The sequence below is a fragment of the Microtus oregoni genome, unplaced genomic scaffold (assembly GCF_018167655.1).
Source record: "Microtus oregoni isolate MIOR12 unplaced genomic scaffold, Mior012 000081F_ref0000091, whole genome shotgun sequence".
Taxonomy (NCBI): domain Eukaryota; kingdom Metazoa; phylum Chordata; class Mammalia; order Rodentia; family Cricetidae; genus Microtus; species Microtus oregoni.
Window position 1 is genome coordinate 2,819,990 of NW_024544541.1, and position 15,679 is coordinate 2,835,668.

A 15,679-nucleotide genomic window follows, 5' to 3' on the forward strand; every position below is an offset into this window, starting at 1 on the left:
TTGACATGATTCCCTTGACTTTGTTTTATAGCTAGTATATTCATAAGTCTTGATTTTAAGACCTTTGAATTTTTAAATATTTGTAAAAGCACAATCCATCTCACATCAGGTGTGGTGGTGAATGCCTTTAATCCCAGCACTCACCGGTCAGAACCTGCTAAATCTCCATGAATTAGAAACCAGCCTGGTCTACACAGTAAGTTCCGGGCCAGCCAGGGCTACATAGTGAGACTTCATCTGAATGGGGGGAGGGGACAATTCAGGACTCCAGAAGAAAAGTTATGTTTCAGGGTATGCCCTCTCTGACGTTGTTAGCTGTGGCCTTTTGTGATGTCTGTGGGCATGCAGAAACAATAAAGTGGCACCATGAGCTTTCTCCTTAGGGAGATAAGTGAACTCCAGTGCACAAAAAAATTGTCTCAGGAGGTTTAAATGAAGCGGCCTTTAGGTGTGGTCAGCATTAATGAATACTTTTTTCCATAAAAGCCGGCATTTGAAGAACCCAGAGTAGTTTTAAAAATCAGGCCCAAAATCACCTGAAATGGACATGTTATGCTTATGTTATTGATAAACTTGAGTTTTATGTGGAGAGAAGCCCTGCAGAAACAGAGCTGCTGACTGCGTTGGGCCGAGTCCTCCCTTTTTGCCTAACAATGGCAGATGTGATTTGCTAAGTCCTCTCCCGGCCTCCACTTTCCTTTTAATGTTGGGTGGTGCTTTCTACGACTGACTGCGAGGCGCTCACTCGGGAAGTAACAGAGTGCTTTGCAGTGTTGCAGGTACAAAAATAATGTGGCACCAGGCTGCGGCTGCCTTCATGGGCAAACGCGCTTGCTGTGTAGGCCAGGTTCCCTGGAGTTGGTCCCTGAACACACAGTAGAGGTAGTACTGACTCCCAAAAGTTGCCCTGTGACCTCCACGTTTAGTATGCACACACCCACTTATACACACATTACACAAACACAGTAAGTTAAATTGAAACAATAACAATCCTTGATGTGTTTTGGGAAACATTTTATTCTTATTCTTCTTTTGCCTGCTTATTATCTAATAAGCTCTTACCTGCACAAGGGGATACTCTACTAAAAAAAAGTAAAGTATTTTTTTTTTTTTTGATTTTTCGAGACAGGGTTTCTCCGTAGCTTTTGGTTCCTGTCCTGGAACTAGCTCTTGTAGACCAGGCTGGCCTCGAACTCACAGAGATCCGCCTGCCTCTGCCTCCCGAGTGCTGGGATTAAAGGCGTGCGCCACCACCGCCCGGCTTAGTAAAGTATTTCTTAAAGCATACCTAAAGATTTTTCAGATGGACAGTTATTGGCATTTATCTGTGGGATTCTAGAACTTGTTTTGTCTTTTCCTCTTGGAGGCAGTTTTGGCATCTCCTGCTCCCGTGCTGACTGTTACTCCCCATTTGGAGCTAGCTTACGAAGGCACATTACTTCTGCCCTGAAACCCCAGTTACAGAAACCACGTTGATCTCTCCCAGAGCCCTTTTGATAGCACAAAATGCTCCACAGGCGCGTGTGATCTTGGGCACTGTTTTTGGTCCCGTGTCTTCTCTTGTGCTGAAAATTCTCTGTCCTAAGGGGCGGGTCCAGGTTTTCTAGTGGCTTCACATAAGCTCCTTTTCCAGCTCATGTGCAGATTGCCAGCTGCTGTGCTCATTCATTTTCCCCTTGATGTTGTTGTCTTGGGTTTCAGCCCACTCGTATTGTGTGGCTCAGTGACAGGGCGCTGTGAAGTTTAAGGTGGGCAGTGCTGAGCAGGGCTTGCACTCTGTTAGCGTATCATACCAGCCTTGTGTGTGTCTGTGCCCTTCGGGTCCAGATCAGGTGACTGTGCTAATTGCACTGTGTATGCAGGTGAGGCATTCTTGGTCACCATTTGTCTTTCAGTTTGAACATTCATCAGCTGTCTCCCTGCTCTCGGTTAAGCTGAATGTAACAAACAGAACAAAACTGGTTTTCTAGTGTATGTGGATTTGAGGAGAAGGTGGAACACTTAGGTACTTTTCCTACAGATCATAGGTCTGTGTTAATCAGTAACAGTAACTCGGGGAGGAGGGGGGTGCTGGTGAGGTGTGCGGGCGTCCACAGTGAGGCAGGGACCCCTCACAGTTACCTGTGCTGGCTGTTGTTGGATGTCAGTGTCCCGCTGGAGTGTTCGTGCTCATCAGCATCCTTTTCTGGAAAACTCAGCTCCTTTACTCTGTGGTGAGTTTGAGTGACAGGTCAGCACTCAAGAATTCTACAATCCTTTGTAAGGAAGAAAGGAAGAAAGGTTTCTTCTGGGGGAAGAGCAGGAGTGCCTGGCCCCACGGCCCCAGTACCTTGCCCGACATGCTTTGTTTGCCTTCGGTCTAACGTCTGTGCCTTTCTTTCTTACAGATCTTTATCCCTGTTTTACAAGGCCTGGCTCTGGCTGCCAAGGAGTGCTCTCTCGACAGTGACTACTTCAAATACCCCCTCATGGTAAAAGACACTTTCTCTTAGATCTCTGTTCAGGCTTGTTTTCAAATGTTTTAGTTTTTGAGACAGTCTCATGTCTTCAGGCTGAAGATGACCGTTGATTCTGGTCCCACCGCCTCTACCTTTCATGTGTTGCAGTGACGGTGTGGATTAATCCCGCATTCACATGTAAAGCCCGGAGCCTGGTGTGGCCAGATGGAATGCGGTTGTGTGCTGAGCTGCCTGGGTGCATTGTAGCCCTCTGCACTCCACCCCTGCCAATCCCAGATGCAGCAAGTGAAGCTCTAATGCCAGTGTGCTTTGCCAGCCTAGATTGCTAGCACAGAGCATCACTCTTGGGGGCAACTTGCTGATTTTCAGAACGGCAAACAAACCATACTTGGGATTTCAAAGAGAAACCCTTAAGAGTCTGGCTCATCTTAAAATGCTTGCTGTGCAAGCGTAAACCCACGTAAGGATGAGGGAGAGTACCAACTCCGTAAGTTCTCCTCTGTCTTGCACACACATTCTTTATCCCCCCACACACAGTAAAAATAGATGGAAAAACAGCATCAGCAAATTGGGGCTGGAGAAGTGGCTCAGCAGTTATGAGTGTTTGTTGCTCTTCTATGTTACCTGGGCTTGGTTTGCAAAACTGCCTGTAACTCCAACCCCATGAACTTTGCCTTCTTCTGGCCTACACCATACCTGCACTCAGGAGGCACATGTACATGTGCACATAAATGAAAATAAATCTTTTTTAGAAATCCCCAATGAATGAAACCATTTTAATATCTCCCTGTGTAGCCCAGGCTAGCCCTGTACTCACGAACCTCCTTCTGCTTCCTAAGTGCTTGGCTTAGAGTTGTGTGTGCTCTTGACCAGTAGGGGGAAAATCTTATTTACTGAGCCACAGCTAGTTCAGTAGGCTAAAATATTTGCCACATGATTCTGTGACTTGAGTTTGCTTCCTGTGGCTGCACATGAAAGGCCAGATATGGGGGCTTGTAACTGTAGTCCCAGTACATCTCGGGGAAGGTCAGAGGTGGACACAGGACAACTGGCCAAAAGCTCATGGACCAACTAGCTTGGAATAGCAAAGTGCAGTGACAGAAATCAGAGATTCTGCCCCCAAACAAGGTGGAAGACAATAAAACTCCGAAAGTTTTATTCTGACTTCCCAACATGTGCTGTGGCATATGTGTGCTCACTTGCATACACACATATGCGCACATACTCACACTAAGTGAATCTGTTAACCTATGAATAGAGCCTGGGAGATGACTTAGTAGTCAGAGTGCTTGCCTGAACATCAGGAAGACTGAACCCACATAAATCTGGGCGTGTCGAGTGCCCTGCTTGTCATTCTAGCCTTAGAAGATGGAGCTGGAAGATCCCTGGATCAGGCCAGCTAGAGAAACTAGCCATTGTTGCTGACCTGGGAGTTTGATGGAGAGATTCTGCCTCAGTGAGAATAAGCTGGAAGATTCCCAACATCACTCCCGTTTCTCCACCCACATGAGCACACATGTGCATCCTTGCAAACACCCATCCCCCCCCCCCAAACGGATTACTAGGGGTAAGGTCAAAGGGCACTGTTCTACCTGTGAGGTAATGCAGTTTATCTCTGTGTACTGGGCACAGTGAATCTGTGAAGCCATGCGTCTCATCTGTGGTATTTTCTTCAAAACAGATGTACCTGATGCCCCAAGGTGCTCAAAACAGGCAGAAATTATGGGCAGAATCTTTAGCTAGGTTTCCATTGGGGGTGCAGCTGTCGTAAACCACTGCTGTGCTTGTGAGAGCCATGGCACCGCCTTTAATGCCAGCACTTGGGAGGTGGATTGCGGAGTTCCAGGTCAGCCTGGTCTACATAGTGAGTTCCAGAACAACCAGAGCTCTGCAGAGAGACCCTATCTCAAAAAATTTAAAAAACAAATGAGAGACTCTTCTGTTTAGAATTTGCTTCTTTGGAGTTTTGGGAGACATGCCTTCAGGTATTCCTTTTTGTTACAGGGTTGTAATGAAAACCTGCCAAGCCATGAAACTCAGTTACTCTATGTATATTTACAACTTTGTATAAATTGATCATAGAGAAAGTGATACTTTGTTCCTTGTACTCATTCTATTGATTTGATTCTATTATGCTATTGACGCCTTGGTACTTGGTAATGGTACCAGATCACAGAGCTCAGGAAACAAGCTTTCTTCCCTTAGAGCCATGCTTCTCATCCTCTCCAACGCGGAGACCTTTAACCCAGTGGTCCTCAGCCCTCCTGACGCTGAGACTCTTTAACACAGTGGTTCTCAACCTTTAATACAGTGCCTTATGTTGTGCTCACCCCCAACTGTGAAACTATTTTTGTTACTACTTTATAACTGTAATTTTGCTATTGTTATGAATTATACTGTAAATATCTGTGTTTTCCATTAGTCTTAGGTGAAAAAGGCTCATGGCCCACAGGTTGAGAACTGCTGCTTTGGGCTGTTAATAATTCATGGTAAAAATTGTATCAGCAAAATATCTTGAGTTATATACTGTGATAAATGCTCACACAGGTGACAGAACTGTCGCAGCATTAGCAGGGTGAAAGTCCTCACTCAATGAATGAAAGTGTGAGGCCTGGCCATGTCTGGTTCTCACGTCACCCCAGCCATTGGGAATCTGAGGCAAGAAAGCTAATCATGAATTAAAGGCCTGATCAGCTACTCAGGGAATTCTAGGCCAGCCTAGGCTACAGAGTGAGCCAGGTCTGTCAAAGCAGGAGGATCGGGAGCTCATCCACCTCTACATAGTGAGACTACCCTGGGTGGAGGAAAGCAGGTAAAGAAAGAAGTTAGATTCAGGTGTACTGTAGTTCTGCACTCAGGGGTCTGGGTTGGGCGAACCAGCTTGAAATTCATGTTGAGTTCCAGGCAAACCTGGACTGCATAGTAAGATCCTGTCTCAAAAAAACAATAGAAACCACCAAGAAAGTAGGTAAATAAAAATGCGGATCTTGTTTCTGAGACTTTGTGTTACAGTCTTATTCCTCAGGTTTCCCATAAACTGTATGGCAAGGGCAGAGAGGACGTGGGATTGTCACTGTTGTTTCAGCTGAGGTTTTCAGTCGGTGCTACCTGTACCCTCACTGTCGTGTAAACACTGCTTTGGGACTGTTGACTTCTCAGCCCCGATCTGGAGTAGTTTAGTGTTCCAGTGAAGAGCGTGTAGTGCTGGGCGATGGTGGCGCACGCCTTTAATCCCAGCACTCGGGAGGCAGAAGCAGGCAGATCTCTGTGAGTTCGAGACCAGCCTGGTCTACAGAGCTAGTTCCAGGACAGGCTCCAAAACCACAGTGAAACCCTGTCTCGAAAAACAAAAAACAAAACAAAAAAAAGAGCGTGTAGTGACATATCAACAAAATGTCCTCGTGAACGACAGAAGCATCCTTTGTGGTAGACAGTGGTTTAATTGGGGCCTGCTGTTGATGCTGGTACAATAACGAGGGTGCATCTAAAAGGCAGAGAGGAAAGTGAGGCGGGGATGAGAAATGGGTATGAAGAGAAAGGCTGCTGGAGCTAGCGCAGAAATTGCTGGATTATTGCTTTATTCTATGGTGTGATTGCTGGAGCTGTCTTTTATGCTGATGCTACTGGACATGTGGCATATGTCCGCAGAGCCAGCACTTAGGAGGTTAGGGGGACATAGCAAAGTCTCATCTGAAAGAAGCACATGCACACACAATAACACAATAACAAAAGCAACAATAAATGATGATGATGATGTCATATGGCTGCCAGCCCCCCGAGTTTGTCTTCCCTTGTGGATGATGTGCTGCCTGGTGGTGACATTGTCTTAGGCTTTCCCTGTGGTGTTAGTGCGGTATCCTACTCTGTACAGTGAGAACTTGCATGCCTCAGCAGTTCTTTGTATCAGTGACGTCACTGCGTCTGTTCATGGCTCGATGGCTGATAGGCAGCTTCTGTCTAAGTCACGGAGAAACTAATTTCATATTCGTTGTAGCTTGATGGACTTCGGCTAAACTGTGGTCATGACTGTCTGGTATAGAATGAAGACAGCACTAAAGAAGAGTTCTTGGGTCCAGGGTAAAGCCCTGGTTAGCGCTGGCAGGATTAGCACACACAGTTCATGCAACAAATCTTGTGTTATGAAATGACATTAAGCAAAAACTCAGTCTTCAAGACTATGTTCACACCCTTTGGGAAGGACACCAGAGTGTCCGAGTGATTCCAGCTATTCTCTGTGTGCTCCATTTCCTAAATGCTTTTTTTTTTATTTTTTATCATGTTTTCCCCCTTCCCACAAAGGTATTTATTTTGTTTTGTTTGAGACAGGGTCTCACTATGTAGCGCTGGCTATCCTAGAACTCCATAGACCAGACTGGCCTCCAGTTCACAGAGATCAGCCTGCCTCTGCCTCCTGAGACTAAAGGTATGCACCAGGCCACATAGACAGGGATGTTTTTCTTTTCGTTGTTGTTTTTGTTTTTTTGAGACAGGATTTCTCTGGGAAATAGTCCTGGCTGTCCTGGAACTCACTCTGTAGACCAGACTGGCCTCTAACAGATCTCACAGAGATCCTCCTACCTCTGCCTCCTGAGTGCTGGCATTAAAGGCATGAGCCACCACCACCTGTTTTTGTATGTGTTCTTTTTGTTTTGTTTTGCCATTCGTGTGTGTTCCTTTACTAAGTAGGAAAAGTAGTGAAGTTGATGCCCTCATAATGAGCATCGTCAAGCATTTGTAGTGGAAATGAAAGTTGTCCCTTGCTGTCACATACAACAGCATTGTGAAACAGAACATACCCAGTGATTCTGTCCTGTCTTATTTCTAGGCGCTAGGTGAACTCTGTGAAACCAAGTTTGGGAAGACACACCCTGTGTGCAGTTTGGTAAGTGCCTGGTGAACCCATGCGCTGATTCTGTCACCGCAGAGGACAAGTAGTGTTAGCTACAGACTTCTCGTGAAAGACATTTGGATAGAGGCAGGCGCGGGGAGGGGTGTAATGCCCTCATGTTGTAGATCACTGTTCTGTGTGGTGTCTTCTGTGCCGACGTATTTCCTTTGTCTGCTTTTCCTGGGGTAAGTGCTCTACAGCAAGAGTAGCAGGTGCTGTGGGAAATGAGCAGATCCTCTGAGGAACGTCACAACGGGTCTGTAAGCTTCACTCAGGAGTGTCCCGATCTCTTGTAGGCAGGTAGTGGCTTGGGGGAGTCATAGTCCTCAGTGTCTGCCTGCTGCTGCGGGAACCTTGCTGCAGTGGTGGCGTCCACTTGTGCTCAGGCCAGCGTCTTTGCTCAGGTGCAGTGTGCTACACAAGAATCACACGAGAACAGAAGCAGTGCTGGGGGAAAAGAGACTGGGGGAGCAGAGGAGAAAAAAGGACACACAAGAATCACACGAGAACAGAAGCAGTGCTGGGGGAAAAGAGACTGGGGGAGCAGAGAAGAAAAAAGGACACACAAGAATCACACGAGAACAGAAGCAGTGCTGGGGGAAAAGAGACTGGGGGGAGCAGAGGAGAAAAAAGGACAGTGGGGAGAAATGTCACACCACACACACACACACACACGACATTCTGAAAGATTCAATAAAAAACGTAAAATGCTTGTTACAAAAGTGTGGAAGTTGGAGAGCACCTACTGTCAGAGGTCAAAAAATATTAAAAGGAACCTGACTTGTACCTTGTATTTTGGGGGTACATGGTGGCCAGAACCACCTGTATAGCTGATTGCTGGGCACTCTGGGCTCCTCCCACACCATCTCCCTCAGCAGCTTGATGGGTCCCTCTGTGTTGTCTCTAGGTCGCCTCTTTGCCCCTGTGGTTGCCGAAGTCTTTAAGCCCTGGTTCTGGGCGGGAGCTGCAGAGACTCTCCTACTTAGGGGCCTTCTTTAGCTTCTCGGTCTTTGCAGAGGACGATGTGAGTACACATTTGACGCCCGCTCAGCCCTTCCCAGGTGGTCACTGTATGCTGATCGAGTATATCCCGTCTACTTCCAGGCAAAGGTGGTTGAGAAATACTTCTCAGGGCCCACCATTACCCTGGAGAACACCCGTGTCGTCAGCCAGTCACTACAGCATTATCTGGAGCTGGGACGGGTAGGTGTTGAGAAGGGAAGGCAGAGGCAAGGGCCTCCCGGGGGAAGAAAGCCTGTTTCATAGATGAGTGCTGCCCGGGTCTCCCGCGTCACAGAAGGCAGATGTGCTACCAGGAAGATGCTCCATGTAGAGCTCAGCTCATTGCTGTTAGCTCTTGTTGCTGCTTCGGGGCAGAGATGGAGCCCAGGCCCAGCACCTCGAGGGTACAGTTAGGTGTCTCCCAGAGAGCCCCACTGTGACATGAGTAATGACCTGAAGTCCAGCTATGCTGTTTCTCTGGGACTGTCACTGAGGGCTGGAGTGATGTCTAGTGGCCGTGCTTTCCCTCCATCTTGCCATAGCCATGGAAGCCATGAGGATGAGCAAAAGCTGATAGTGTGGCACCCTTTGCCGATCCCTTGTTCTCAACTGCAAACGTGAAGTGCCTTTGCCAATTGAAGCCATATTGGTCATGGGACGGCAGTGACAGAGGCTGGGTTATTAAACCTGTGGCTGCTCAGCACCCTCCCCACTGCATGCTGCTGCCCTCCACGGTCCTCCTGCTTTCTCACACACACTTCTGTGTGCTGACTGTCTTGGCTTCCATACAAGGAATGGGTGTGGGAGAGTAAGGGGGAGTGGTAGGCTAATCTCAAAGTAAAAAAGAAGTCAATTGTTTTTTCTTTTTGAAAATAATTCAGCAAGAGCTTTTCAAGATTCTGCATAGTGTGTTGTTAAATGGCGAAACTCGTGAAGCAGCTCTCAGTTACATGGCAGCCATCGTCAATGCCAATATGAAGAAAGCCCAGATGCAGGTATGAGTCCCCCTAATGCCTCAGGTGCTCGTTGAACCTGTTTATCTTGCTCCTCCCAGGCTGAGTGCTGGGGTCAGGAAGACAGCGTGCGACAGGACCAGGCGAGTCTCCCACTTCTGTGGATCTGAGTTCTCTGGTAGGGAGTAGACGTGCAAGTGCAGTATTCCAGACAGCAGTAGAGTCCGAGATGGAAGTGCGCAGGTTTGGGAGTGTGTGGAGTGCCAGAAGGAAGGTACAGGAATGAATTGTGATCAGGTAGCAGGGTGGCCTCTCTGAGGAGGCTCCTTGACTGAGGAGCTTGTCGTTGCAAGGCTAGAACATATACAGTACCTATACGGTAGTAGAGCAGAAATGGGCCAGCTTCATTGTGAGCCAGGATGTAGGCCTTTGTGACTGGGGGCAAATGCGCAGGTGAAAAAGAAGCTTGAGTCTGGTCAGGGCTTATCCGTGAGGACTGTAGTGGGATCCACTGAAGGGGAGGGGCGTCAGCCAGGAGATCACAGGGGCGGGGTCAGGAGCAGGCCTGAAGAAGATCTACATTGCTCATGGTAAGAGCAGGGAAATTAAAAATTCCAGATTATTATTAATAGAATGAACTTGTAAGCAAAATAATAAAAGTATAGAGAAGAGCAAAAGCCCAGTGACTTCTGGTGCTGCGTACAGTGTCTGCTGTGTCCAGCCCCTTGACATTGTCCCAAGGACCATGCAGTCAAAGGAGATCACACAGAAATTTCACCCTGTTTTATGTGAGTCGCAGTTTTATGTTGGGCCACATTCATAGCTGGCCTCAGCTGCATGTGGTCTGTAAGTCAGCCACACCTGCATTTCTCTGTGCCTCAGGGTCTCCATTTGGTGAATGGGGTTAGGAGTGACTACTGACTTGTGGGCTACTTCTACGTAATGCGTTAGAATAGTCCCTAGTGTACAGTGGCTGCTCAGCTCTAATGGCTTCTTAGTTGCTCACGTGGGTCTATGCTCATTGTTTACACGACAAAGCTGTCACATGGGGGTGCAGCTCGTTGTGCTGATTTGATGTTCCTGAGAAATAGGAACGAGAACGGAAGCTACATTTGTTCTGCTTTTGCTTCCCTCTCTGACCTTCACTCCCTCTCTAACTATGAATTGTGCTGTGCAGATGGGGGTGTTGCAGAGGTCAGTGAGGACATGGTTGTGGATAGGTGGGACCTCTCTAAATATGAATTGTGTTATGCAGACGGTCAGTAAGGACATGGTAGTGGATAGGTGGGACCTTGCTTGGCTGGCATCACCATACGTCCTGTTACTGACTTTAGGGAGTGGTCACACTGGAGTGCCCCAGGTGCTCTCATAGGAATTTGGACTTACCAGTCGTTTGAATTGCTTTCACTTTGTGTCCCAGGCAGATGATCGGTTGGTGTCCACAGACGGCTTTATGCTGAACCTCCTTTGGGTCCTGCAGCAGCTAAGTACAAAGATCAAGTTAGAAACAGTCGACCCCACTTACATATTCCACCCGAAATGTCGGATTAATCTCCCGAACGATGAGACACGGATAAATGCAACGATGGAGGATGTGAATGAGTGGCTGGCTGAGCTCTGTGAGTGCTGTGTTCATGGCTGGGTCACCTCTCTTTCATCTGCATGGCTCTGGGAGATGGAGATGCAGAGTTAAAATTAACATAGTGAAATTTCTTCCTTGAATACTGAACACAGATACATAGAACAGATGGGCAGGAAAGAGAAGACTCGATAATAACAACTCTATTACAGATTTTATGTTGTATCGTGGCAGTTGAAAATATGGCTGTTTTAAGATATAAGGATAATTATCTTGCTTCTTCGTAGCATAAAATATATTTGTAATTACAAAAATCAAAACCCCCTGCCACTTCTTTTTTTAATATTTGAAAATTATGTGTGGAATAAGATGAATTCCTATTTACCTGGAAAGGGAAATGCCATGATGAAACGTACACCTTCTAGGAAAGTAATCACTTGGTGCTCAGTCTTACTTAGTACAAACTTGGAACCCCAGCACTTAGGAGGAAGGTAGGAGAATCACGAGTTCAAGGCCAGTGTGGGCTACACAGCAAGATCCTACCTTACAAGACCAAGAAAAGAAAAAAATAGATGTTGTTTAATAAATTTGTTTCCTCAGCCTAAAATGAATTCTAGGAATATTATAAAATTATAACACTTTTTTTTTAAAGATTTTATTTATTTATTATGTATACAACATTTTTTCTCCATATATGCCTGAAGGCCAGAAGAGAGCACCAGATCTATTATAGATGGTTGTGAGCCACCATGTGGTTGCTGGGAATAGAACTCAGGTCCTCTGGAAGAACAGTCATTGCTCTTAACCACTGAGCCATCTCTCCAGCCCTAAAATTATAACACTGTTGAAGGGAAAAGGGAGACACACACAGGATGGTGATAGAGTAGCAGAGGATGGGGAGGGAGACACACACAGAGGATAGTGATAGAGCAGCAGTGGACGGGGAGGGAGACACACACAGAGGATGGGGAGGGAGACACACACAGAGGATGGTGATAGAGTAGCAGTGGACTAGGTTGCTTTAGTTTTTAAGTTAAGGATTTCCTGTGTTGTCCATGCTAGCTTCAAGTTCCTAGACTCAAGCAACCCTCCTACCTCAGTCTCCTAAGCAGCAAGACTGCCCCTGAAGCACTGCAACTGGTTAAGGGCACAGGTGTATAGGAGAAATCACCGCTAATGTTCTTTAGCACAGCAGGGTAGCAGTGGTCAGCAGTAGCTCAGTGCATGTTTCATAAAAGCTGCGGAGGGGGTTTGACTGTTTTCAGCACAAAGATAGGATAAATGCTCGAATGATTTAACTATGACATTCTATACACACGTGTTAAGTACCAACTCTACCCTATAAATGAGTCGTTATGTACTGATTTAAAAACTACTACATATGTAGTTGGGCTGTGGTGGCACGCATCTTTAATCCTAGTACTCAGGAGGTAGGGGCAGGCGGATCTCTGTGAATTCAAGGCTAGCCTGGTCTGCAAAGCAACTCTCAGAGCAGCGAGAATTGTTACACAGAGAAACCCTGTATGGAAAATCCAAAACCAAACCAAAACAACTGCAAAACAAATAAACAAACAACAAAACCAAAAACCTACTATGTAATGATATTCTCTCTGTGACTCTACTTTCTGCCTATACTCCAGAAGTTGATGTTCAAAGTACAAAGTTCTTCCTAGAAAGTAGGAAAACAAACATGTAAGAAAATGACTGTGGTGGATTAATATGCCTAATACTATTGTAAGATTGAAATGATATGTACATCTTGGGATATGAAGATGATTTTGTAAGATATATTAGGAAGACATCATAAAAGGTTGATCTTTATAAACATCTAATCAGCTAAGATAAGGTACAGGGCCTTTAACTAAAGCACATAGGAATTTGTTTTTCTTACGGTGTCACATAAGTTTGTACTTTAAAAAATATTCTTGGAGGCTGGCGATAGTGTTGTATGGTTTTAATCTAAGCACCATAGAAGCAGAGACAGGTAGATGTCTGTAAGTTCAAGGACAGCTTGGTCTATATAAAGAGTTCCATGACAGCCAGAACCACATAAAGAAAAAAAAAAACAAAAAACAAAGAACAAAAAAAAAAAAATGAAAATGCCTAGACTGCGGAAGGGCTCCCTTGGTCAGGAAAGCACTGCCGTGCAAGCATGAGGACGTGAGCTCAGCTTCCCAGCAGGCACATAAAAGCTGGGCCTGGTGGTGCACATCTATTGCTCCCAGTGCTGGTGGAAAAAGACAGGACGATCCGAGTCATTGTCTGTCTAGCTTGTCAGTTGGTACTATCTGAGTTCAGTGAGATAGATAGGTAACCAGTCTCAAAAAAATAAGCTGTAAAAGACACAAGACAATTTCACGTATGCAAATGCAAAATATGTCCTTACATCACAAAAACATGCACACAGAAAATATTCTTCACCGATTTTCCTTTGGAATAAAACGTTTTCCTTAAGGCTTGTAATTGATTTTAGTTAAGAATGCTTGTTGTTGCTTTTATTCTAGATGGAGATCAGCCTCCATTTTCTGAGCCAAAATTCCCTACAGAATGTTTCTTTCTCACCCTGCACGCTCACCACCTCTCTATTCTGCCTAGTTGTCGTCGCTACATTCGCAGACTGCGAGCTATCCGAGAACTCAACAGGTATGTGCCGTGATCCCTTCTCTGCTCTGGCATTGGTTATTGTTACTGCTGCCTCTTAGGCACAAGCTGTCTGCTGTGGTCAGTAGATCTGATACATTGCGGTATTCTATCTGCCTCTACTACCGTGTTGGTGCCTCCCGTTCGTCCTGTGCTCTTTATGTGATAAAGTGGTGCAGAGGTTGATCTCTGAGCCCTTGGTGTTCATCTCTGGATGTGCTTGCTAAAAGCTTTCCGCTGGGTGTGAAGATTACCAGGAACCAGTTTGAGGAGCTCCTGCCTTTTCGGCTTACCTTCTTGCCCTGGACTGTCAAACCCTGTTTTCTGTGGTAATCAAGAAAACATGGATTTGCACTGTTGTCTGTGTCTGACTAAACCATAAATGCTACAAAACCTTACTTGTAATGTTTTCTTATAGATACATAGTTATGATACAGATTGATAAATTAAGTACACTGTGGGATTAACAACTAATAACAAAATAGAACAATTATAATAATATGCTATAGCCAAAGCTGTGACATGGTGGCATACTTCTGTGGCACCTCAGCACTTGTGAGGTGGAGACAAAGTTCAAGGTCTCCTTGGCTGTGTCAGTCAGTATCTCCCATTCCTTTTCCCTTTTTTCCTCTCTCTTTTTTCTGTAGGTGGAGTTTATCTGTGTCTCAGCAGATGTTCCTAAATAACCATTCAGAGACTATTAATTATAAATGCCCAGCCAATAGTTCAGACTTGTTATTAGCTAATTCTTAAATTTTATATGTTACACACTGTAAAGGCATATTCCACATTTCCTCATTTTTGTTTAATTAAAAAGGAAGGTTTTGCCAGACAATAGGGGCTCATGCTTTTAATTACAGCACTTGGAAGGCAGAGACAGGCGGATCTCATTGAGTTTGAGGCCAATCTGGTCTACAGAGCAAATTCCAGGACAACCAGAGAAACCCTGTCTCGAAAAACCAGGAAAAGGGGAAGGTTTTAACTTTAACATATTAAAATGATATACAATAAAAACAGTTATCGAGTAAGAATTAGAATTGCAATATCTAGTCCATTTGTATTTGGCAAAATAGAGAAAATACTCCTAGCTGTCCTCTCCTGGGAAGTCCAGAGTTTCGTACCTGATTTACTTTCTACCACTATAAGGGAGAACTGTGACTATAGCGTCTCATCTTCAACCCCATCAAAGACCCGAGAAGGATATAATATTATCTGAGTAAACAAGAAATTCAGAGCAAGTGACTTCCAAAATTATGAGATGACAGAAACAGGTAGCTTCCTCCACAGTCACCCAGAGTTCTTCAGTAATGTTGGGTTATCCAACTTTGGCCTACAGGCCTAGTATATCTTATAGACAAATGTGGAATATTCCTTTACACTGTGTGAATATGTGTCACTTATTGGGTTAATAAGGAGGCTGACTGCCCAGTACCTGGACAGGTAGAGGTTGGGTGGAACTTGCAGAACAAAGAGCATGAAGGAGAAGAGAAGGAGTCTTTCAGAATCTGGAGGAGACACAGAGAGGAGATGAATTTGTCGTACTGAAAAAAGGTATTGAGCCATGTGGCAGAATGCAGATAAGAAATATGGGTTAATTTAAGGTGTAAGAGTTAGCTAATAACAAGTCTGAGCTATTGGCTGAGCATTTATAATAATACATCTCTGAATGGCTATTTGGGAGTGGTTGTCCTGACAGAAACTCCACCTACATATGGCACCCAATGTGGGGCATCCACAAAAAACCTGAGAAAACGTCCACATAAAACCTGAGGAAAGCTTAAAGTTTTGGTTTTTTTTTTTTTTTTTTTTTTTTTTTTTTTGGTTTTTCGAGACAGGGTTTCTCTGTGGTTTTGGAGCCTGTCCTGGAACTAGCTCTTGTAGACCAGGCTGGTCTCGAACTCACAGAGATCCGCCTGCCTCTGCCTCCCGAGTGCTGGGATTAAAGGCGTGCACCACCACCGCCCGGCTAAGCTTAAAGTTTTTAAACTTATAAATTGGAACCAAACACAGCTTCCTGATAATGGCTTTTTCTTGGGTAGGATTGAAACTAAGGGCAAACAGAGGTGCAGCTCCTTTAAGAGAAAGAAGGCTTATTTGGTACTAGTGGCTAACATAGGTGCAGCTCCTTTAAGAGGCTCTGTTATGGAACATGTAAATG

The 15,679-nt window shown here is 45.3% G+C and overlaps 1 protein-coding gene across 2 annotated transcripts in view; it reads left to right on the forward strand.

Moving 5' to 3' along the window:
* Positions 1–15,679, forward strand: part of LOC121441790 (ubiquitin conjugation factor E4 B) — a 111,516-nt gene that overhangs the window by 63,253 nt on the left and 32,584 nt on the right. For both annotated transcript variants that reach the window (XM_041643091.1, XM_041643092.1), the window contains 7 exons: positions 2,388–2,471; positions 7,285–7,341; positions 8,255–8,371; positions 8,452–8,550; positions 9,231–9,344; positions 10,723–10,921; positions 13,386–13,524. In XM_041643091.1, coding sequence (XP_041499025.1) covers positions 2,388–2,471; positions 7,285–7,341; positions 8,255–8,371; positions 8,452–8,550; positions 9,231–9,344; positions 10,723–10,921; positions 13,386–13,524 — 809 coding nt within the window. The remainder of the gene's footprint in view (positions 1–2,387; positions 2,472–7,284; positions 7,342–8,254; positions 8,372–8,451; positions 8,551–9,230; positions 9,345–10,722; positions 10,922–13,385; positions 13,525–15,679) is intronic.